The 25,414-nt window shown below is 47.3% G+C and overlaps 1 protein-coding gene across 1 annotated transcript in view; it reads left to right on the forward strand.

Annotated features, from left to right (window-relative positions):
• Nucleotides 1–24,546, forward strand: part of PARM1 (prostate androgen-regulated mucin-like protein 1) — a 99,832-nt gene extending 75,286 nt beyond the window's left edge. The window contains exons 3-4 of the mRNA XM_004766265.3: nt 8,711–8,789; nt 20,672–24,546. Of these exons, the coding sequence (XP_004766322.1) occupies nt 8,711–8,789; nt 20,672–20,756 (164 nt within the window). The 3' untranslated portion in view covers nt 20,757–24,546. The remainder of the gene's footprint in view (nt 1–8,710; nt 8,790–20,671) is intronic.
• The last annotated feature ends 868 nt before the right edge of the window (nt 24,547–25,414 follow it).

The raw sequence follows: 25,414 nt of genomic DNA on the forward strand, positions 1-25,414 counted from the left end.
CCTCAAAGTCTGACACCTCGTAAACAATTAACATCAGCTGTGGGAATGATGGAATGAATCTTTATTTTACAAGCAGAGATAGAGACACAACTGAGGCCAGGAAGGCGGGGAGCAGTAACGTGACTTGCCCAAGACTATTCAACTCATGGGAGCGTCTGGGTGGTTCAGTCAGTTGAGCCTCCAACTCTTGGCTTCAGCCCAGGTTTTACTGTCAGGGTGGTGAGATCGAGACCCCCGTCAGGCTCCTTGCTCAGGGCAGAGTCTGCTTACCCCTTTGCCTTCCCCTCTGCCTGCTCTCCAGGATAATTCAATAAAATCTTAAAAAAAAAAAAAAAAAGACTATTGAGCTTGTGTCTTATGAGGCCAATCTCTGTGCCAGATCTGGATCATATGAAGTAGAAACGCAAGTGTTCGCGGGATCCAGCCTTAAAGGGTGTATCCCGTTTCTGCCCACTAACCGATTGAGCTGGTAACTTCTCGAGTTACTACATTACTTGAGTAACTACTTGAGTTTTGGGGAACCTCTTGGAGTCTCTATTTCCTAAATGCCCAAACAGAGATTGACACATCCGTGCCAGGCTAGGGCCCGGCCCAGGGAAGCTCGAGGAAACAATGGCGGCTCTGACTTGGATGACCAGGGCTGCTTTCCTTTATGATTTCTTTACTGTTCTTGGCACAATACTACACATGTCCCCTGAGAACAGTTGAGCCAAGAATGAACTCAGGGCAGTCTCTAAGGAGACTCTGTGACTAGCATTCAGATGGAGGCTCAGCCACATTTCAGGAGATTCTCATTCCCCGCAGGCTCCTTTGGTCTGGGGAGTGCTGAGCGAGAGGAATGCTCCCTGACATTGGCTGGAGCCTGCCTGGGACCTTTGAAATGCTGTGGGAAAGGAGGATGGGGAGCGCCATTTGCTGTTCCCAGAAGCCCAGTAGTTCACATTGCAAGTGTCAAAGGAGAATTGGGATCGGGGGACCTGAACACGTAGCTCCAACAATTCCAGCTGGGAAGGAGGCTTCATTTGTGTTGGGAGAGACTATAATTGTGAGTAAAATGAAGAAACTTTAAAACCTTGACTAACAGGGACAGTGCCCATTGGTGTGGCCTGGGTTATGTTCACGGCAAACCCTGGCTCCCTAAAGTATAGCCCCTTTGCCCACATGAGAGGGCCGTGACGAAGAGGAAAGGAGCATTTGCTGGATTAATATTAAAATTAGTTAATATTCATGTTTCCAGGACACATCTTTAAAGAGATTAATATTTTCAGTATATATTCTTAACTATATGCTACCTAAGTAGGTCAAATGCTTAGATAAAAGGGAAGCCAGTCCCCATACTAGGTCTTCTTATTATAAGAGGCAAAGGTTCGGTTTTGGCTGTCCCGCCCCAAAGATTGGACCCCTGATGGGCCCACTAACCAATTCTGCCTGTGAATGAGCATCTAAATCAGCAAATAAACATGAAATAAAAGGTCCCAGTTGTGATAATATTTGGCCAAATTTGATAAAGTTGACCTCTGCCACTCTGTGGAAAGGAATGAGTAAGCAATCATTTAATGATTTAAAGATTTGGGGATGTGGGAGAGTAAAGAGAAAGACTAACTTACTGAGACAAATTTAGGTTTTGCTAATTAAAAACATTTCTGTGGCTTATTTGCATGCAAGCTGTATGCCTTATAAAGGAGCTCCATATTTGCATCATAACTTCTAATAAAGTCCAATTTTAAAAATAGCTACACTTTCAGAAGAAATTGTATATCCTATGAATTTTTACTTTGGGCCTAGATAGATGAAGAAGTATGTTTGTGTCCCTCGATTTAAGGGACTCTCAATCGAGAGAGAACTGACATAAAGTCATGAGACGGCTCACATAAAACCATTAGTGTAACAGCATATATTGTCTTTATCTTGTACATATGTGTATAACGATCTATAGCTACATGTGTCAGTATTCGCTATATACTAGAATAAGTTTACTAAATTGTGCCATGCTAAGTAAAAGGCAAACTTCTAGAAAAAGAAGGCTCAAGATGAACAGGCATCATTGTGGATGAGTTCTAAGAGGAGACTGGGTTTGAGAAGGTTGCATATCAGCCCTCTGCCCAAAACCGTTCCATGGTCCTCAGTCCCCACACTGTCATAATGTCCTCAAACCCATGTCTGGCTTGGAGACTACTCCCATGGTCCCTACTCATTTCCATCACATTCTTTTATGTAAACTGTGGCCTTGGTTTTGTCAGCTCCGTGAATTGGGTGACCTTGGGTAAGTTGCTCAGCGAATCCCTCAGTATTAAGGTCTCTTGAATCCTAGAGTGGGTCATGCAGAGATCTCAACAGTCCCCCCAATCTGTGCTGATTTACAAAGCACTTGGTGTCATTTGGTCCTCCCCATACTCCTGTGAAATGGAGAAGATAAGGATCATCCCACGTTTTAGAGAAGGACAAGGACACCAGTTGAGGGTGCTTCTATCTCTAGACCCAGTGCTGAATATTCAGTCCTACAAATGGGAGGTATCTATTCTCCGTCTCGCTCACTCCAGCCTCACAGCTTCATTGCTGTCCAAGGCCTGCCCATCCTTCGAAGAACAGCTGCATCCCCGAGATTCTAACTTTTATGGACACCCCCCCCCCAAGTTAGAGGCAGAAATACAGAGTTTGGTACCATCTACCTCCCACATTAACTATCTACTTATCTGTCCACCTAGTCCTGCACTGCTGAATGGTTCCGGAACCTGACAACTGTCTCTGCAGCTGGGTGGTGAAACCTGGGAGCCCCGCTAGTTGCTTCTCCACGCCCTGCACTGTCCCAGCTCAAGGAACCCATGCAGTTTATTCAGGAGAAACTCATGGGATTAATTCGGGATCAGAGAGAGAGAAGCTCAGCTTCTTCCCTTGTTGTGGGGGAGAGTAGGAGGAGAACCAGGAGTGAAATCCAAACAGAATTCAAGGCAAGAAGTCCAAGTATACTGAAATAATGGTAAAATTAGGATCGACCTAGGTGACAGCATCCAAAAGCTGAGATGTCCTTTTTCACTTTGTCTTCCCCATACCACATCCTACCTACATGGAGGGACACACACATGCCCCAAAGCGAGTTGCAGCTAGCGTCTACCCCAGCTCACTTCATACACTGCAATGAATAACACTGGGCAGGGTTCTCAGTGGTCCTTTTGGACCACAACTCATGCTGGAAACCAATGACATGGGCCCGATTAGCGCACTGTTCTGTGACTTGTCCACCTCTAACAAGTCCTGCCTACAGTTACTCTGAATTAATAGAGTCTTAACCAACCTTCACCAGGACCTACAAGAAGACCCAAACCACCACACAGCCCCAAGTTAGGCAGTGCATCCCAGACAACAAAGAGAAAGCAGGTAGGGGAGGGGCTGGGCCACGGGGTTCATCCCTGCGCAGACTCGCATGGACCCCTACAGCCCAGGATGGCAGGAGAGCCTATGGAGACCCCACGTGGACCCAGGAACCTGTGCTGGGGTCCCAGCAATTCCGGCCATCAACTCTGTGCTTCCCAGCCCTTAGTTTCTCTGTGCCTTGGTGTCTTCATCTGTAAAATGGAGATACTGAGAGTCCCTACCTTGCAAAGTTCTCATGAGCAGGACATAAATTCAAAGAAGTGAAACTCACAGAACAGACCCAGGTCCAGAGTAAGTAACGAGAAAGTGTCGGTTGCAATTATTTTTGTCATCGTTGTTAATGCTATTATTAACATTGTTGTTTGGAGGACGGAGATGTGATCTGAGACTATGACTGTAAGGATGGGAGGGGCTTTTCCTAGTGTCAGAGGCAGAGATCCAGGCCCCCGTGGAGGTCTAACCTCCAGACCCCCACCCCCCACCCCCTGCTCTCGCCTCTCCTCCAGCACATGCACAGACCATACTGTTAGGAAGAATTCTTTTGAAACAGAGGTGCCTTTTCCTTCTGCAACCTTGACTGAAGGAGCAGCCCCACACTCTAAAGTGGTCTCCTGCTCCTCTTCTCCCTTTCTTACCTCCTTTCTAGAGCAGGGAGAGGAAAGAAAAGAACAAGACGTGTCTGTTGTGTGAGAGGCAGGTGTGGGGAAAGAGACTCCTTAGCTGCATGCCATCCTTTATTCCGGGCCAGCTCAGGGCACAGAACAGACTCAAAGCAGGGTAAAGGATGACCTCTAGGGCAGCGACCTGTCTCCTGGGGGTGCCAGGTCTGACCGGGAGCGCAGTCTTATAGGAGTTGGCTGTGGCACCTCAAAGATTGTTAGCTGACTCCGTTGGGACAGTTATTCCCCAAATAACTCTCCTCCGGTTCCGTCATCGGTGGGAACTCGCAGGCACGTGGGGCAGGGGTTGGACCATCGCTGCAGAGTCATAGGAGTAGCTGCTCGGGTGAGACTAGGCCAGGGGATTCCAAGATGGAAAGGTGGGAGATCTGCTGCTCGGGAAATTTCTCAGCACAGCGACTGGGCTCAAAAATTGCCAGGACTCACTTATCTTTCTTTCTTTCTTTTCTTCTTTTCTCTCTTGCTCTCTTTCTTTCTCTCCTTATTTTTCTTTCTTTCTTTCTTTTTGCCAGTATCGCATTTACTATTCTGACATTAAATAAATGAGTCAAGTGCCCACGAGGAGCTCGAGACTGTGCCTGGGGTTTAGAGCGCAGGAAGCCGCAGAAGAGAAGTGGACGAAAGTGGTCAGAGCCTGCGGGGGGGCGGGGTGCTCATAACACAGCAGGGAGCGTCAGAAAGAAGCAAGCACAAAGAGCTGAGAACCCACAGTAATGCGATCATTTGCATGGGGGTGTCAGGAAAGCTAATCAGAAGGGCTGGTATTTAGTTAGGTCAAGAAGAAAGAGTAGGAGTTGGCCAAGCGGAGAAAAAGGCCAGTGGAAGTAACCTGCTGGTGCGTGATTACAAGTGCCAAGCCCGGAATGAAGTGGTCTCGGGTTTGAACGTCAGCTCGGCCATTGATCAGACTGTAAAGCCTGAATCAAGTTCTTTTCTCTGAGCCTTAGCTTTCTCATCCATAAAATGGGAATCAATCCACTCATCTTGTAAAGAGAGTCAAGTGACGTGATCGCTGTAAGGCTCTTGGCGTGGTTCTAGCCCAAAGCACCCACAGGTAGAGGTAACTACGGTTGTTCTTTAGTCTGCTTATTTTTGTCCTGCATTGTTGTGAAGCTGGAAAAGTGGCCCCCCGAGAAACCCCAGCTTCTGGAGAGGCCCAGTGTTCCAGGAGGCTTTGCATGGATCTTTGGCAGCCCTCTGGTCAGGCAGAGCATGTTGGCATGGTGGAATGTGCGAGCACAGTAGAATTTTCTTGCATCTCAGCTTATATGATATACAGATAGGTTTCCTCCGATGCTCTCTAATTCCTTCTGGCTCCAGGGCTTTTCAGCGTGAGTCACACCCAAGTGTGTAACGGGCAAATCCCACTGAGGAGGAACTGAAATGCCAGCCATCTTCCCCTTCCCCACTCTCAGCCTCCTGCCCACTAAGGGTCCATACCTTCCTCACAGGGCAGAGCCTTCCCTGCCCCAGCCACACCTTCCTCATTCTCTGTCTCCCTGGCCCTCCTTGAAAAAAGAGTAAGTAGGAGGAGAAGGGGAATTCTAGTTGAGTTTAAACAGAACTCGGGGGGAAATGACATTTGTTTTCACAAGGAGGAAATCATGCTTTTTCAGTTACCATAAAAATTCTGCTAATGTGGCTCAGCAACCCCCTCATAGGCTCGAACCATAATGCCCTGAGGTGTGGAACTTCCCAGGATGAGGTTCCTGGCTGCCTCTGTAAGTAGTAGGTGCTCTGGGGGTCAGAGCAGGCTCAGCCCATAAGACCTCCTAGGCTCAGGGCCTGATAGAGATCGGCCTCCAGGGGACCCTGGCTCCCTTGGTTGGCACCGGATGAGAAGAGCCAGTGGCTGGCATAATAATTAAGATGTCCTGAATATTTAAGCATAGCCTATTTTACCCCACACCTCTTAGCCTCATATCAAGCAGTACCAACCCTCAGAAGTGCCCCTTTGCTCAGTTGCCCTCAGGAGCCCATCAGGGGGAAATCACCTGCTAATCTCAGCTCTGGTGATGGAGGCTGCCCGATGTGAACCAGGAAGGATGGCCTGGAAAACCCCATTGGAGGGCTCCGGTTACATCCAGAGCTAGACAGACAGCCACCAGCCACTGAGAGGGGCAGCGGGTCACTCCGTCACTTACCATGCTTTGAAAAAGAAGAGCACTTTAGTTAGGGAACTGCCGGATTTATCTTTAGGAAGAGGCGATGTATAAATATATCCAGTAAATAGCATAATTGGAGGCGATCCAACTGCCTAGGGTTAGGAAAGAAACTTTGAAAAAGGTCAAACCTACAGTTTCCTGCATTAAACTCTGCCGGAGCAAGAAAGAAGAGTCTTACAGAGAAATCAACTCTAGTCTGTCTCTTCTCCCGGTTATTGTGGGGGTTTTTTGTTTGTTTTTTTTTTGTATTTTTTTTGAGGGGGCAAATTAAATGTAAAGCTCAATTTTTAAACAGCTCCTAATTACAACCACTGTATCTCTGACTCTCGACAGACCATGTCATCTTCCCTTGCAGACATAATCCTCATGTCACAAGTTCCTAAAAGAGCTTTTAAGAGGCTTCAGTGAACGGAATTTTCTCACTTCAGTACAGCTGGAGGCCGTGAAGCCGAGTGCAGCCTTTCCAAGCAGGGGTGGATGTTTTCCCCGAGGGGATCTGACCTTGAATTTTTCCTACTTGATCAGATCTGCACATCTGAGTATTCCATGCCATAATTCTGTCTTTACCGTGGTATAAAGGGGAAGACAATTAACCTGGTAATTATATGAATCTGGCTCTGAAGGGGTTCCGGGTCCGAGGAGGTGAGCAGTGAGCGTCGACGTGTGTGGCCCTTCCGAAATGGTGGAGCGTGGTCAGTCCGTGTGGACACATCAGGCTCTGGTCTTCCCCTCAGTGTTGGTTAGCAGTGGACCTCTTTGGCTCTCTTTTAGACATTCTCACCAGCAGAGAGAGCCTTCTTTCACTCAGAACTTTTGGGGGTTACTACAGAGTTAATAACTAGACTGATTTGCTTCTTAGCGCTGCTCTAATTCCCTTGGTGGAAGCACTAAGGGGAACAATATACAAAAGCAGTTCCAAAGAGAGGGAAAGAAAGAAAAGGAGAAATGACAAATAACCTACAGATCTCCAGATAACCTATAAATCTCCAAAAATGTGGGGGAGATCCATCACCCTTGAGATCCAGTACACGACAGGTGGGCACTGGTCCAGGACGGTATATTTTGGATAAGACTTTCACTTGGTGTGCATGGCACCTCATTTAATCCCTCCTAAAGTCATGAGGGCAGGGGGAGGGGCAGCTCTTCCTCCTCGGTTGCCACAGGTGATTGGTGTGCGAGTCAGCGTTACGTAAGTAACCCACACCACACACGCAGCTAATGACATGGGTTCACATATCTGGACTCCAGACCCGTGATGTTCCTTCCAGTGTGGCTGAGTCTCGTCCACTCGCTGAAGTAGTAACACGGTTTCCCGGTAGCCTAGGAGAGCACATGGAGTCCCCGACACCAGCCTTAGTGCCAAGAAGGTCACTCCCACCATTAGGAGACAAGAGCCCAATTGATTCTTTGCATTTCTCAGGTGAAATATAGCCAAAGTATATACATTATTAGCCCAAAACTCACACAGAAAAGAGTGTTGTGCTTCTAAGTGGTAATCTTTGGAAGCCGTATGGTTATTCTTACAAGGCTACGTGCTCGATGGGTTTTCAACTGCCCGTTAATAGTTGCCTTTGGAGCCAGATTTCAGATTGCACAATAAAACATTCATGTTACTTTGTAATTACACCTGGTTATTTCCATTCACAGAAAATAGTGTTACCTCTCAGAGCAGCCCTTGGTTGTACAGCATGCTTGACTTTATTCTCTGCTAAAGCAAACTCACCTCTCAAGGGTGGAAACTCAACACACTCCCCCAAAAAGGAGTTTTTTTAAAAAGTGCTTTGATTTGATGGCGTCATTTAAATGAGTGCATCTCCAGCCAGGATGGTCCTTTTGAAGTGGACACGACTGATACAGCTGTGCGATTCTGGTTTATTTAAAAACCAGCTGTAGTGGGCGCCTGGGTGGCTCAGTGGGTTAGGCCGCTGCCTTCGGCTCAGGTCATGATCTCAGGGTCGTGGGATCGAGTCCCGCATCGGGCTCTCTGCTCAGCAGGGAGCCTGCTTCTCTCTCTCTCTCTCTGCCTGCCTCTCCATCTACTTGTGATTTCTCTCTGTCAAATAAATAAATAAAATCTTTAAAAAAAAAAAAATAAAAATAAAAAATAAAAAAAACCAGCTGTAGTGCTTTGCAGTGACCCTTGAATAAAACATCCTAAGCCTCTCAAGATCTCACGAGTCGTAGAGAGAGGAGCCAGGGCCTGTAACAGAAGAAAATAAGATGTCAGGAGATTTGAAACCACCTACCAGCAGCAGCAGCAACAGATCGCTTTCTCTCCTAGAACAATAAGTGTGACTGGAGGCTGTTTTCTGAACTCCAGGCAGGCCCGAAGGTCTTAATAATTTTGCCATTTACCCAAACTCTTAGAGGCTGAGAAGAGTACTAGTAACAGAATGAAGAGCCCGGTTTCGTCCTAGCTCTGACTTGTGTGCAGACTGACCAGCAGTGAATGCCCTTCACTCAACTTCTCCCTGTGCCTCTCCTCCTCCGCAGGTAGCATCGCCGCCATTACGGTGACAGTCATTGCCGTGGTGTTGTTGGTGTTCGGGGTGGCAGCGTATCTGAAGATCAGGTGAGACGCACCCTACTCTTCCTTATGGGGAAGAGATTCCATTTTTCAGGTTCCAGGCGGAGAGCTGGTGTGCCGAGTGCTGGTGTCCTGATAAGCGTGTTAGCTCTTGGAAACGCTGGTCGGGACGCGACGAGGGCCACAGTAGTGTGCACTGGACGGGAACCCACGGTGCGGTGTTTGAACCTTGGCCGCGCTGAACAAGTACACAGCACGATGGTGAGGGAACATGCAGTCAGGAGACGGAGGCCTTGGCCCCCTGCCCATAAGGCCCCTCCTCACCTCAGGAAAGCCACATGCCTCCCGAACCTCATGTTCTTCATCTGGGAGATGGGGTAGAGACGGGAGCTCAGTGGGTTACAAATACCAATGTTTGAAGTTCCACTGTGGGAGTGTGTCCAGTCTGTAAGGAGGTTTTCACTGATGCTAAAGCAAAATGTTGAAAATACAAAGGAAAGTGTTGTGTCTTCAGGGCGCCTGAGTGGCTCAGGTGGTGAATCGGATGCCTTCAGCTCAGGTCCTGGCCTGAAGCAGGTAACCGGCTTCTCCCTCTCTCCCTCTGCTTCTCCCCTCTGCTTGGGCTCTCTTTCTCTGTTTCTCAAATTTAAAAAATCTTGAACAGAAGAAAGAAGGAAAGAAAGGAAGGAGTAGTGTTTTCTATAAAATTGGATTTTTCCCCCTCTGAGGTTATGTCCTTATATTTTTGGCTTTAAAATATCTCATCTCTTTGAAATGAAGGTGATCACGGACGGCAGCTGAGTTTTTATTTGCTTTAGCCAAATAGAAAGTTGCCACAGTCTGTGAGCCCCCAACTTTGTGGTCTACTGCTTTGTGAAATCCCAAAGTCTCCAAAACCACATTACTTACCCCGAACATGCCTAATGGCAAGTGGCAGTCTTATGTGCCAGTCTGTGGAGCGCCTCTAAGGGACAGAAGCCCACGTGCCACCATGATGAGCACAGCCTCCCTCTGACCTCCGACCCATTCTCTTGTCAACTGCTGGGGGCATCTTCATGGTGACTCTGGGCAGACCCTGTTACTCCGTCCCTTAAAAGCCCTGGTGTCTTCCTTCTGTGCTTAGAACTAAATTCCAACCCCGCAGCTTGGCCCTCAAGATCACTCATGGAGCCTGCTCTTCCTCTTCTCACTTGTCACTTCTCCCTCTCGCTCAACCACCAGCCGCAGTCACGCTGGCTTTCCGCCCGATTCTCAGAACGCACCAGGCTCCTTTTCTCTCCACATTCTTGTGTCTTGCCCGACCCTCTCTGAAGGCTTTTTTGGTACCTCTTGCTCATGCAAGGTTTTCACATCACGTCCTCCAGAAGACTTCTCTTCCAGTTTGGTGCCTCATTACTTTTGTCCTGGCTAGGACCACTGTTTATTATTTTATTCATTGTTTTATATCTTTGTTTACTTCTTTATTGTCCCTTTTCCCCATACACAAAAAAATGTTAAGCTCCATGAGGACCCAGACTTGGTGAGCACAGCACTGGGCGCAAAGAAGATACTCAATAAACTGAATAAGTAAACCACATATCTAATCGATCATCCCCTTCACACAGTCCCTTGGCTGCTCTCTCTCATTTCCTCTGCTCAGCCCGGCCCAAGCCAAGACCCACCAGGAACCTCCCCCATCCTCTTTCCCTTTTCCTCCCTCGGTCTTTTGTTCTAAATCGTGTAGCCCAGATCAACCGAGTGATGGTGTCAATTATGAGATTGCCTCGTATTATCACCTCTCTCTAAGGTACAAAGAACAGGACAGCCAGATTTCTAAGAGAAGTTGGAATTAAAGGGCCAGCCTTACCTGTGTCTAAAACCCTTTCCGGAAGCATCTTTGCTCCTTCATAGCTTAAAATAATCTCTTTTCTTCACTAAGTCTGTATTTCCTTGACCAGTAAACATAATTTTATGAATTTTATCTCACTAAATGATACACTTTTCCGTCCATTTTGTTATTAGTTTATCACTGCAGATATGCTGTTTTCATTAGGAGTTCAATTGGCTTTTATGAGCGCGTCTGGGACCCTCGTTCCCACCTGCAGCGGTGTCTCTTCGTGTCAGGTGCAAGAAGACAAGAACGGAACTTACCCATAGCCTTCAGAATCACTTTGCAGTCACAGTGGTGAGGTTCTGAAGGGCTAGGTCACAAAAAATATGACCTCCCCTGGAGTGTGGAGTGGAATAGAAATGCTTTCTTCTTGCCACACACTTGCCAAAAATGATCTTTATCCTGACTCCAGGCAAGAGTTCAGGTTCACCATCTCAAAGCACCAACTATAGACAGGCAGTCTAGAACACTAAGAACTCAGACTCCGGAGGCAAGGAGACCTCAGTTGGAATCCAAGCTCTCCCAGTTTTTAGTGAGTTCTGGAGGGACCTGAGCCTGTCTCGGAGCCTTACTAACCCTCACTTCTCCTTCCCCTGTAAGATGAGGGCCGTGGTATTACGTGGTAACACTGTTGGGCAAATTCATGGACACTGCTTCCCAAGTATACAGCCCTGCCATCACCATCACCAGAGTGGTCAAATGGAAGGAAGGGCCCCCAGTAAAGCAGTTGCTGGACAGTTCCTGAGCGATAGCAGTGTGCCAGGCCCCCCTCTAAGCACTGGGGGCCCACCAGTGATGAGACACGATCCTGCCATCACAGGACGCACTGCACTTGGAATGTTTTGTTAGCAGGTCATTAAAATCGGTTCTAATGAGTGCTGATTAAAATTGCATAACGTTTTATTTTAAAAATTTAAAGAGTGTTTTCTCCAGACATTCTCAACACCAGATTAATTCAGTGGATGATTAAAATGAAGCAGTCACTGTTTCTCTCCCCCATGTAGGTCCTCCTCTTTCAATGCAGGAAGGCCCCAGTGGGATGAGTTTAAGATGGTTATTTATCTTTGGGATTATAAATTTAAGGACGGATCAAAAGATTAGACCCCTGTTTAGAAAGCCCCTAAGGAAAGCCCCTTTCTGCTGCTCTGTTAATTATTTTGGCAAAATGATAACATAAGGAGGTGAAGAGCCCTCACGGATTTTAAGGCTGTGCCACAGCCCTTTCAAGTGTTACTTTGCCAGATTCTTGGAAAGCCCCACTTGTCTCATTCACCAGAAGTACACGCGGGTCAGTTGACAAGTGCGTGTGTGTGCGTACGTATGCAGAGACACACACGCGGGTGTCTGTACCTGAGGTGACGTTTCCCCTTGGCTGGAAGTTTATTCCCTTCCTATGATCCCAGTTTCTGAGGAGAACCACATGACAAGAGGTCTGTCTCCTGTGGTCCTTCAGCTCACTTGGCTGGAGCAGGAAGAGACTGAAAGCCCAGCCAGTGGGGAAACCATTCGCTCTGGCCTGTAGCCTGTGGGCCGTGAGCCTGGCCCAGCCTGGGTCCCTGCAAACGCCAAAGGAGAATCTTCTTCCAAGGGCAGCCCCACAGCCAGGAGAAGGGCATGTTGTAAGCTCTGCTGCCGGCTCAGTAATCTCACCTTTTCCCAAACTCTGGTTCCCTCAGAAGGCGTCGGCCACCTCCGCCCACCCTCTCTTTCCATGCTCCTCTTCTTCAGGGACACGTGACCCTTAGTCCTGTCACAGTGTCCCCTGCCTACAGGGCCGACTCCTGTCACTAAGCCGCTGGTGGAAGTGACTTATACACACGAACTGCCCTTGAGCCTGGCGGCTGTTCTCCATCACCGACGCGGCATCTTTGCTGGCAGTTGGGGGTGGGGGGAGGGAGGAGCGTGGCTTTGTGGTCAGGTTCAACACGGACCCTTCCCCTTCCTGCGGACGTGGACTTGGGTGAATGATAATCTCCCTGAGCCCTCATGTCTTCATCTGTAAGAATAGAGTGGCTAACACCCATCTCTCAAAGTTGTTCGGAAGATGAAACCAAGTAATAAATGTGGAGCCCTTGGTGGCTAAGAATACGTACTCTAGGCAAACTGTTTAGTCACTCCATGATCAGTTTTATAGTTCTGTGACCATACATGGTTGTGTTAGTGTTATGGCACTGGTGTCTAACTCAGGTCAGGTAATGCTATACATGACTAATATAAGGTCTAATACCTAACTCGGGATTGTTACAAGGATTAAATTATAATATAGAGAAACATTCCGTGCCGGTGGACAGGGTGAGTCCTGTCATCGTGATTGCTGTTACAAGGGTGCTTACCACCGCGGTGCTCAGTTAGGTGGTCGCCGCCGACAGTGCCATTCAGTAGGCACCAGGGATTCAGAGAAGGGGAGGAGGGCAGGGGAGCGGACGACGCAGCAGCTCAGTTTTCTCCTTCTGCACTGACGGGCAGCCGTCCAGGTCCCATTTGGTGGTTTCAGGTGTGTTGCTTTCCTCGCACCTGGGAGGTTGCACCCCTGTTACAGGTTCATCAGCAGAACCTACTTGTAAGCAGTCTTGATTCCAAGGCTTGTCTGCCAAAAAGAAAGCAAGAGCCCCGTGTGCCTCTTGCAGAAAGTTGCCTTGAGTTAGTGCTGATGGAAGACCGAGGGAAGTCGTTTTGTTTTTGTGGAAATTGGCTCAAAACTCTTCTGCCACGAGATCATCCCCTGCTCAGGCGACCGTACCTGCTGTCGCCCTCAGGGAGGACGCTGCCATAATTAGGGGCGAGTAACCCAGGCGGACAACACGGGCTGTTCCCTTCACAAAAATAAATGTGATCGTGATTTATAGACACGACAGGGCCTGGCTTGGAAGGCGTTTTGTCAGAAGGCACCTGTTCTGCTTTCAGTCTTCCAGCGATTATATGTTACACAACTGGATGCCTTTTGGTGGTTGTGGCTTTCAAGATTTGGCCCAGGCAGCCGTAAGGTCCGAGATTGTCTAGAATTTGTTACTGACAGGTTGGCTTTTTAAGATCTGCTTTCGGCGTTCTCTGGGTCCGGCTGACTCGATTCTCCAGCTCAGTAGTTCTGAAACGTTAATGTGCATAAGAATCGATAGGGGAGCTCATTAAAAACACAGTTTCCTTCCAGGTGATGACTGGGCAATGTTAGCAGTTCTTCCTGAATGTTCTCCTAAACCCAGTTGAGTCAAGTCTTAACGTATTTTGACAAAAATCAAAAAACAGAGGAAGATGCTTAGAGGTGATACTATACAAAGTCCTCAGGAAGTAGGTCTTAAAAGAAATTAAATGAAAATGAAGTTTAATTTAGTATCCTGTATTGTAGCTGCAGGACGTGCCCATGGTTCATCCAAGCAAAGTTAGGTGCTCCTCTCTGCTTAACATTGGAAAACAGCTTCGACGGGTATTGGACAGCTCATTGTCATGTTCCAACTAAATATATCTATGCTTAGCAAGCAATCCTATCCACTTAGAGGCCGATACCAATCTATGAAAACGTGGGATTAGCAAATACCGGTCAATAACAATGTTTATGATTGAAAAATCTGTATTTATATCTGAACTCACTCATACAACCCTTTCATCACTCTGTCTCCTTCAAGGGTCTAGTGCGTTCCTTATAACCATCGTCCCTGTTCCCATATCTATCATTGGGGGTCTTTAGAAGAAATACATTTCAAGACATGTCCCCCCAAAGTCCCCCCAAAATCAAAAACAAAAACATACCAGCACCGTTTCCTGGGTCCGGCCCCCATAGGAGCTGAAGCAGTGTGGCGGCTCACAGATGAGGCCAGTGCTGCTGTCTGGGAGAACCCCCTCTGTGAGTAACCCTGATCTACCCGTTTCCCGACACTCCACACGCATGTTCTAGATGCGGTGCTCCCACTGTTCCGTGTCTTAGTGACTTTGCACGTGCGGATCCTCCAGCGGGAGGTGTTTGAGTCATCTCTTTTTCTACCTGGCTAATTCCAAATTGTCTAGCTTGAAAGAGATGCTCTCTGGGAAGCCTCCTCCCCACCATCTCCATGGACACCCCTACCGCATGTGTCTCCTTTGTAGGACTCCGTTCCTTATCCTGGAGTCACCGCCGCCTTTGTCAGTCTGCTCCACCAGAAGGATAGCGAGCCCCTGGCCGTACCCGACATACAGTAATTGTTTTACACTTACACTTCCTGGAGGAGTGAATGATTCTGGGTAGCAAAATTTGGGGTACAGCAGCAGTCTTCGTTTATTCCAAATATGGCGAAACAGGGTTTAGAGAAGGGGAAGCTTGCGGGAATCCGTTAAAACCATATACTCGTCATTACTTACTCGTGACTCTGAATTTCTTTACTAATAAGTGTTTCAATATATGGGTCTTTTCTGTGGTGAGCGTCTGCCAGGACGATACCAGCAGATAATTGAAAAAGAGAAAACAAACAAATTCTATCGACTCCTTCAAAGGAAACGTGATTATTTAAAGATAAATTCAAAAGTAACTGCTCTTTTTGGGAGAGGGGGGTGGGGTTATGGACACTGGGGAGGGTATATGGTGAGTGCTGTGAAGTGTGTAAACCTGGTGATTCACAGACCTGTACCCCTGGGGATAAAAATATATGTTTATAAAAAAATAAAAAATTTTAAAAAAAACGTAATTGCTCTTTAAAAGAAACGCAGACTGTGGGCAGAACACCTTGAAAATGAGTGATTGGAAGCTTTCCAACATTGGGATTTGGGCAGACAGACAGCACTGATAGGTTTCCTAAATTATGATACTCATCCTGCCACTATCTTGCTATAGTAGCTGTAAATTCACCCCTAATGGTCACAGCTTTCTTAGCCTCAACACCGTCAATGGCCATGTTCCTTTCCTACTTTGGACAGTTGTGACATGGCTATACACCATGTCACTAACAAGGGAAGCAGGGGAAGGGCATACCCCAATTCTTTGTACCATCTTTGCGATGTTTCTGTACATCTAAAATCATTCCAATAATTGAATAATTTATTTTGAAACAATTATAGTTTGGTAGCAGCCACACAGAGATGTTGTTTGCCGCTTCCTCAGAGCCTCTGCACTTTCTGTCCTCTCTGCAGGGTTTACCTCAGGCATCCACGTGCCTCCCCCCACACCTCATTCACCTGCTGTTCACCCGTCATTTTAGTGAGACTGTTTTCCAATCGCCATATTCCTAATGACCATCCCCACCTCGCACTGGAACTCCTCATTCCGCTCAGTTGCTCTGTTGTCCTCCACGGCACATATTAACCATCCACCATATTATTTTTCATGACTTATTTGTTGTGCCTTCCCCCCACCAGAATGGAAGTTTCCTTAGGACAGGGGTTTTGGTCTGTTTAGCTCACTGAGGCATCTCCCGGCCCCTAAATAGGGCCTAATGGGTCATAAGGTTTTACTGAATCTTTAAATGAAAGGAGCCAGGCAGAAAAAGGACAATCAGAGAAAGCAAGAAGCCCCCAATGGAAGCAAAGGAGACAGTGGCAGCTAAACCAGACTGGCTTTGCAAGTGGATGTAAGAGTCTGAGGCTTAATTACCAGCAACTAATGAGCTATAAGTTAGGCTGTGCTTTCCCAGCACTAAGCCATATTTTTTCCATCTTTATACCCTTCCTTCTTAGCACATGATGAGCACTCAGGTTTGAATGACAGAACTCACTTGACTCGAGAGGAGAGAACTTGGCGGGGGGGGGGGGGGGGGGTGATAGTAAGCAAAGCTGGACCCTGGAGGGAACCCTGAGCTTGACCCTAAGAAAGGAGAAGGCGTTATCGCCAACAACTATGTGTCCACACAAGGGAAGGAAAACACTTCATTTTCAAAGACAATTGGGTTCCATTAAGTATTGCCGCTGCAGTTATCTTAAAAGAGGTACCACAGGGACGCCTGGGTGGCTCAGTTGATGAAGCATCTGCCTTCAGCTCAGGTTATGATCCCAGGGTTCTGGGATCGAGCCCCGCCTCAGGCTCCCTGCTCAGGGAGCTTGCTTCTCCCTCCGCCATGCTCATGCTGTCTCTCTCTCTCTCTTTCTCTGTCTTTCTCTCCAATAAATAAATAAATAAATAAAGTTAAAAAAAATAGGTACCACAGAGAAGTTGCGGAGAAAGCCTCCAACCGCAGATGTCATCGCTGCACGTACCAGTTGTCACAGGGCATCAGCAATTAGGACGTGGGGAGAAGGAAGGGCTGCTTCCTGTTAGAGCAAGCCATTTGAGAAGGAAGCTGTGAGACCAGGACTTGACATAAATCATGCCCTGTTTTGTCCCCCGTGGGTTCTGCTTTTAGCTCACTAAGCCGCACAGTAGCAGCAACACGGGGCTCACAGCACAGGGCCATTGATTCACAGGGACCGTGAGCTCTGTGCTGAGTGTTTTAAAGCTACATCCTTGCCTCAGAGAAATTTAGGTAGAATTCTCTTTCCTCTTCTCACAATTAAGGTCAAAATGGTGGCTCTGACCCGTTGGCTTGGTTAATAGTATTTCCCCTCTGCTCCGGTTATATTACACTAGGAATTGCCCCGGACTGTACAAGTCCCTGCTGGTGCTGACGGAGCAAACTCTGTCTATACTGTTCATGTGTACCTGGTGGGAGCCCTCAGCATCGGGCATTCGTGAAAGTACTGCTGCCTCGAGAGCAGCGTGTGAGATGTGCAGAAAAGTCAAAGAAGAGTAAGAGGCGCTCTGCCCCCAAGAGGTGTACCGTCTGAGGGAGCCGAGGCACGGCGAGGCTGCGCTGGCTGTGTGGGACGGCACCGGGCTCGACGAAGAAATTGAGGAAACCAAGCTGCTGTGCCCTGGCGAAGATGCCGTTGGTACCCACTGCTCTTCTGGGTGAGAAGAGCTGAAGGAGTTCTGCACAAGAGAGCCAGGAGACCCGGATTTCAGCACCAGCTCTGCCGCTAAGGCACATGGACATGGCATCTGGATTCCTCGAGCCTCACCTTCCCTAACTCGAAGGCGAGGTTGTTCCCCATCGTGGGCTCCCCGAGGACCAATATGAAAACCTCTCCTTTGCCATCTAAGACGTGCATGATTGAAGAAGTTCTGACTAGAGAGAGAGTTTAAAAGGATCATTAGTTATTCTTGTCATATCTCACACACACGTACACACGTACAAACGTGTTTGTCTTCCTCTCTCTACAGTATTAGAGGATTGATCCAAACCTGGCTTGCGTCCCAGCACGCCCAGTGCTTCTTGCTCAGACACATTCATATATTAAAACAAGCCCTCCAGCTTCAGTACATTCCCCAATACGGCTTATCTATATCTCTGGCTTCACGTTCCTTGGCTGTCGGTATTTTGCTTAACTTCCTGTTCATTCCAACAAGAGGGCAAAGAAAAATGAAAGTAAAGATCCATCCTTTGCTTTTATTTTTCTGATATTCGCGTAGGGAATGTTTCTTATAATATAGCAGATTCAGGCAGAACTCTGATCAAATAGTCTTGCTTGGACTAACTATAAGCAGGAAAACCCGATGACCAAGAGATTGTTAATCCTCTGACCCTCCAGCATAATGCTTTTTTTAAAAAAATTCCAATAATCAAATAAGAAACCGGTTTTATAACTGTGCCCAGAGTGTGCTTTTAGGAGTTCCTGGCAGGAGGGAGGCTTGCTTTTCCCTCCGTGCCCTTTTCCACTGTTTGCAGGTTTGCCATGTGCTTTTGTAAGTTTCATTATAATAAACATCACAAAGCGGTACTGGCCAACACTTACTGTGCATTTACTATGTGCCAGGGCTTTATATGCATTACCTCATTCCACCCTCCTGCCAGCAATAACACATTTTAAGTTTCTCCAATTTATAGGTGAAGAAACACGGGATTAAAAAAATAGCTGAGGACATACATCTGTTGACCTAACTGATACTTCGTGGGAATAAAATTATATGATAGATATAAAACGCTGTGAGAAGTTATATTACCATACAAAGGTGAGGCAGGAGTATCCTATCAATAAAGGAGCAGGTTTCTTAGGTAGATGTTGGCCAGGCTTGCAACAGTAAGTCATACTAAAATTTAGGCTTGGCTGCAGTCGAGCAATCCCCGGGTTTTTACTTGTTCACTGAGCTGCCATTTCTCAATCATCCCATCTTGTTGAAGGATTTGGTCGAGGCCGGAGGTGTTAAATGTGGGGGAGGGGGTGGCAATGTGTGGCCAGTGACCTTGTGTACCAAAACTGGCCTCCCCTCTTCCCGGGGATCAGAAAATCACTGGTGTGTTATCTGCGGTCTCTGTCCTTTAGGGTGGGCCTTTAGGGTGAAGAAAGGGTCTTGTGGAACATCCTCAAATTTGCAGGTGCCCAGGCTGGGTCAGCTGAGCAAGTCTGCAGAATCCAGAGGACTAAGAATCTGAAACCAAGTCTGCAGGGGCCTGGTGCTTTGCAACAGATCGTCTCTTTTCAGATGTCTGGCATACGTAAATAACTTCAGAAGAGCGACAGCAGTGATTTTAGCAACAGATAGAAGTATAACAAATGCCTCTTGTGCCTTTCAGATTGTATTTTCATTTTGTTCAGTTTTCCTGTCAAGCTGAGAAAAAAATTAGGGGGAGCGGCCTGTGTGTCGGTACTCTATACAGCCAATGTGATTTCCAGTGGCCGGGTGTAATCATCCACGCACGAACATGAACCTGAGAGCCAGTCTATGCTCATTTTGTGATGTTCTAATCCTGACCGCACTTTTAGCCATACAATGACTGGGAAGCTCCCTTCTTGTGAACAGATTGGCTTTCAGAGATTTTTTTTTTTTTCCCAATCACTGTTTCTTCTGCAAACATTCATTAAGGACTTCCTATGCGCTGGATATTTTTCTGGGCACTGGAGATAGTGCCAAGCACAAACAAAGCGGGCAGATCATCCGTACATGCAGTTTCGTCAGGGAAGGTGACAATAACTAAATAAATGAGTAAATTACATAGTATGTTAGGAGGTGATGAGAACTTTGAGGAAATTAAGCCAGGAAAGCTGGGAGAGGGGAGTGGGAGTTGCAAGTTCGGGTTCTTAAGAAAGGCCTCACTGAGAAGGGGACACTTGTGCAAAGACTTGACAGAGGTGAAGGAAGGAGATCCGGAGGCCAGCTGCTGCAAGCGGAGGGAACGGTGCGTGCAAAGCCCCTGAGGCAAGAGTGTGCCAGACGTGATAGGGAGGAGCAAGGAGGCATGGTTGGAGCAGAGGGAACAAGAGGGACTGGAATGGCAGCTGATGCGCTCAGAAAAATAACAGGGGCCGGATCCCAGAGGGTTTTGCAAACCAAGCTAATGACTTTGGCTTTCACTCTGTGAGATAAGGGGCCACTCTGAGGTTTTAAACAGAGGAGTGAGAACTATCTGATTTCAGTTTCTTACAGAAATAATATTGTGAGACAGTTTCCCAAAATGACCAATCAAAGCCTGTTAAACCCAAGGTGCCATTGAACTAATGATGTTAATCACACTCGAGGAAGCTCAGAGCACGGGATCTAGACCCAGGAGGTGAGAATCTGACTCATAGCTCAGTTGGGTAACTTCGTGCCCATCAATCAAGAGCTCGGAGAGAGAAATCTTGCCCTCTCAGAGAAACAAGCAATACTGGCCCTGTGGCCTTATTTTGAGGATCAAGTGAAAATGGCACACAGAAACATGGTGTAAATTGTAGAACATGATACGGTGAGAGCAGTAGTGGTTGTGGTGGCGTCCTCATGACTCCTGGGAAAATTCGGTCCAGGACCGAAGTCAAATCCCAGGAACGCAACCTTCCCTTTGCTACTACTTCTTACTCGGTAGCCAGAGCCAGAGGAATGGGTCCTCGTCCTTCTCCAGCACTAGAGATCGTGTACAGAGACCAGGACCTGGGTGATCTCAATGGGAGGTGCCAGCCGGGCTCCCACGTGAGCAGTCCTAACTTCCAGGAGTTTGTAGACTGAGGCCTCCAGAGCTGGTGGGTGGAGAAAACACGTGTCCCCTCCTGTGGGCCCTGAAAGCCTCCTCCATGCAGGCTGCTGGGCATTCGGCTCCCCTAAGACAGGCAACTGCTCCAAATAACCGCAGCTCTCTCCTCCCCCAACCAGGCATTCCTCCTACGGGAGGCTTCTGGACGATCATGACTACGGATCCTGGGGAAACTACAACAACCCTCTGTACGACGACTCCTAACGAAGGAGCGAGGCTGGACAAGGAGGAACTGTTTATTTATAAGCGCTTTCCCAGTAGAATTAATACAAGTTCCTGACACGCATCGAGCGACAATCTCTTAAGCCCTGTTTCGTTGGTTTGGTTGTTTTGTTTTCCTCCCTCTCCTCTGGCTGCTATCACTTCCCCTTTCTGGTACAAAAAGAATCCTTGTTTAAAGGTGAGTGGAGGCTTCTCTGCAGCTGAGGGAGGCAGACCCCGAGCCAGACCGCTGTGGTGGAAGCCTCCGTGCCTGCCGCGGGATCCACTGTTAAGAGGGACCGAGGGCCAGGGAGTGAGTCCTTGCATCGGGGGTTACTTTTAGGGGAACTTTTAGCTGGTGGTACTTCTCAAACTTTTGAGTTAGGAAATTGCATGAGATCTCGGTGCGGGGAAAGGAAATGCACCCCGGGAGTGTTTTACCCTGCAGGTGAGGAAGCAGGGGGCTGCTCCGATTCCTTTTTAATCTCTCTTTCTACCTGGTGTATCGGACAGGTTGCCTGCTTGGCTCAGTGAGCTGGATCCCGGCTTCTTAACGGCCTAATTAGTGGAGGAGGAAACTAGAAGGTGCCCCGGAGGAGGCCAGCAGGCCGAGGGACAGCGTGGCATGTTGCTGTCAGATCGCAGCGTGCCCTCTACCTGCTCCGCCCTCCAGGCCGCCCAGCTCTGCCCGAGATGCCCATCGTGGTTGGCCGCAGCAGGCTGTCCCCAGGAGAGGAGATGAGTTAGAGAAGAGAAAGGGGGAGGGGGGTAGCCTGCGGTGGGCAGTGGAGGGGGATGGGTCAGGAGGGAAGGGGCGACCCTCACAGATGACCGCCTGGTGGGAACAAGGAATCAGGCCCCAATAACTCACAGAGACATCCACTGCTCGAAGGAACCTCTAGAAAGAACCCTTGCTTTATAGGCACAAAACAGCTGGCTCACTGCCTTCTGTCTGTTGGGAAACGGCTGCAGACCGTTTTGTAAAAAACTGTAAAGGATTCGTCTATCTGCAGTAGCTCAGTGAGGCGTTTCCACAGGAAACAGACACCCCGATTAATCCGTTTATTCTTCCCATACACTTACCTTCCTAATTCTGCCCTCAAATTAATGAATACTCCTGGGTACATGGCCTTACGCTCCTCAACCTCAAATTTCGAAGAACTGGTATGGATTGCAGATGTCCAGATACAACCGTGGTTACCAAAAAGCAGACAATTTTGCTCCCCCCACGTGAACCTTTTACAAATGTCTCGTGACATTTTTGAGAGTCTCGACTTGGGGGTGCCACAAGGAGGTAGATGTCACAGATGCTCTAAACATCCATGCAAGGCACAAGACAGCCCACTGCAGCCAACAATCACCCGGCCCAAAATGTCGGGAGTGCTGAGTTCGAGAAACCCTGGTTTACTGAAATGCCCGTGGGGGATAAAACAAGACACTCCCAGATTAGTAACATTTTTTACTTTTAACTAAATGAAATGATTTGTTAAATTGTTCCCTAAAAAGTATTCAGTTTGTGGGCAGATGGATTGTTTTGGCATGTGTGGTTGCCTTTTTATTTCCGTGTGTTCTCTAGATAGCTTTATGTCATGGTGAGGACTCTGTCCTCCAGAAGCACCTGATGTCAGTGACCAGCCATCTTGTGTCCTGACTGCGGGAGGAAACTTCATGGATTAGGAAGCATCCATGAGGTCCTGATTCAGAATGCGTCCTATTGTCCTACAGTGACCTAGTGCCATAAAGAACTTAAAACTGATCAATTTCTATTTCTAAACTTGAACCTGCTGCCTTGCTGTTTCCAGAAATTTGACCCTCAGCTCGACCTGTCACTTACTGTGGTCCAGCAAAGTGCCAACAGGAAAATCGCTGTGGCCACGCTATTCCGAGATGCCCAGAGCTGTGCCACTCTCCACAGTCTGCCTTCCCACACTCTGAATTTATCCCTCAATTCCTTACATATCAGAGGAGAATGAGCAAGCCCCGGAGGTATTTTACAATAGGACTACATAATAAGAAGCAGGCCGCCAGGAATTCTGCTAGCTCTGATTATTTAAAAAAAAAAAAAAAAAAAAGGGCATTCCCAGAAAAATGCCCAGGGATGACCCATTGTGCCCCCTGTGGCCATGCTGGGCCTGAATAATTGTCTCTCTTCTCTACCCTCACTACCTTTATAAAGCCTGTAGGCCTTCAGTTTAGCAAAGGACAATTCAATAAAAACAGGACATCCCTTTTATTCCTCCCTCGGCCACAAACATTTTGACAAAATGTCCATGAAACACCTTCAGAGTGGTTCTCTCCTAGATGCTGTTCTAGTCCTAAGTACTGGGTCAGAGGGACCGGCGTCTTCACGGGGTACACTGACCGATTATGACCACAGACTCAGTAAGCATCTCCCCTTACCAGAGTCTTCTATTGTGCAAGAGCATTTGATGGGTTTGTTGTGCCTATTAACTTCCAAATCCTTATGGCAAAGAGAGGGATCTGGACCTAAAGCAAATATATTCAGCAAGGTGACAGCTCCCCATAAAAAACTCTAACTTTCCTTGTTATGTCAGTATAAAATACCTATAGGTTGAACCTTTTTTTGCCAAGTCCTTTTTTTCTGAGTTGGCCAAAGAATTTGAACTGTATTCAACACATGTTGCTTGAAACACACACACACGCACCCCAGAAATACACGCTGATAGTTAATGTCCTCTACATCGGGGAGAGATTCTGTCCAGGTCTGTCCAAAGGAAATTGCTCCAGGAGGTCTAAAACCATCATATTTCATCCAGGAATAGGACTAGTCATAAAGTGATAGACTGTCAGAGCAGGAAGGAGGCAAGCGGATTCTTCTAGACCGTAGACTGCAAATGATGAAGAGTGGGATTCGACTTTGTTTTCTTTGCTTTTGGCCCCCGTGAGGTCTCCTGCCCTCCCTGGATGTCTGTCTTCATTTCTTAAATGAGGGGGATGCTTCCCTATTGACCTCACTCCACGCTACCTCACAGATGTGTTGTGAGGATTCACGAAGTGACGTCTACAGTGTTTTCGGTTTCTGGAGAAAAATATTTATAGGCATCTTAAGTATTACCTAGATATATAAGTGATCTCAGTTTCAGTTTCTTATTTGCTGTTACACTGGTGTATTGTTTCGACTTAAATCTATAAAATGACAGCTGTATCTTGGCCACAGCAGGCAGCTGGCCCAGCTCTGAGCGACCCCTCAGTTCGGCTGACTGTGGGGGAACTGTGCCCGGGACCAGGAGAATGGTTCCTGTCTCCAAATGGAAAGGCAGCCCCAGAACTGGGTCTCACAGACTCTTGAGTTAGGATCCAGGAGGTTAGGGGAACAGAAGATGGACACCTGAGTGCTGAGAGCAGTGGGCCTCTGGCCTTCACCATCCTGAAGCCTTCTGCGTTCTTGGTGGAGTTGGTTTTGGTTTGATGTCCTCCGTTTGCCCTTCATCTTGCTTGCAAGGATGCATGGTTCGATCCCTCGTGTGTGGGAAATGAATTTTGCAACTGGGCCATGTTGATCTGCACGTTGATTCACCTTCTTTGCCTTTAACCTCTTTTTGGCAAATGAATGTACCATTTCAACTTTGATTTTTAAAGTGCTGGTTGGTACTGGTAATAGTGCTAACCAAGAGACCAATGCCAGATTGCTTTCTTGGGGTGAGTTAGCCAACATCATTTAAAGATGGATGTGCAACTTCTTTGATATTTGATGTAATTGTATCTACATTTGTTGTAAGACATCTTGCATACTAATTATAATTATATCAATTAAAGTTGTTAAAAGCCTGCATCTGACAGTGGTGATTCACATTTTGATATGTTTTGTTATTCCGGCCATTCAGCTGATATGCTCATATTTTTTTTTTTAATTTTATTAAAGATTTTTATTTATTTATTTATTTGATAGACAGAGAGAGATCACAAGTAGGCAGAGAGGCAGGCAGAGAGAGAGAGGGGGAAGCAGGCTCCCCGCTGAGCAGAGAGCCCGACGTGAGGCTCGATCCCAGGACCCTGAGATCATGACCTGAGCTGAAGGCAGAGGCTTAAACCACTGAGCCACCCAGGCGCCCCTGATATGCTCATATTAAGTAGCCTTGACTTGTTCTTAAAAAAAAATTATCCCACATCAATAAATAGTATTTTCTGCACAGCAGGAAGGTCTCTCTGATCTTGAAACAGAATTGAAGGGTGTCAGAAATGAAGAAACTCTCCAAGCAGTGATTTTGCTTTTAACAATACACCATGTCTTCTAAAATCGATGTAAAAATAAACACGTCGATTGAATAAGTAGGCAGCGATACAAAATCAAGTCCGATTAAAGCAAATCGGCATTAGCAGTACATTTGATACCTGCTTGTTTCATCCTCCTTCAAAAAAATTAAGTTCATCTTACGCATCCTGACAGTTAAAATAGCAAGTAATTTCAATCATTCAGAATATAGTATCAACCCTCGGGAGCTAAGCAAAGATTCTCCTGACTCAGAAGAAAAGAGCAACAATAAAACCCATGCATTTTGCAACATAAGAGAGGAATGGAAGCACCTGCAAGCTAGAGCGAGGTGATCTGACGGTTTGAAAACTTGGGGTCAGATTTAGTAAGTTTAGGTGCCCGGTGTCCAGTGGCATAGCATGGAGGATTGACTGGATAGAGTCAGGAG

The sequence above is a fragment of the Mustela putorius genome, unplaced genomic scaffold (assembly GCF_011764305.1).
Source record: "Mustela putorius furo isolate JIRA1106 unplaced genomic scaffold, ASM1176430v1.1 tig00000430_pilon_pilon_pilon, whole genome shotgun sequence".
Taxonomy (NCBI): Eukaryota; Metazoa; Chordata; class Mammalia; order Carnivora; family Mustelidae; genus Mustela; species Mustela putorius.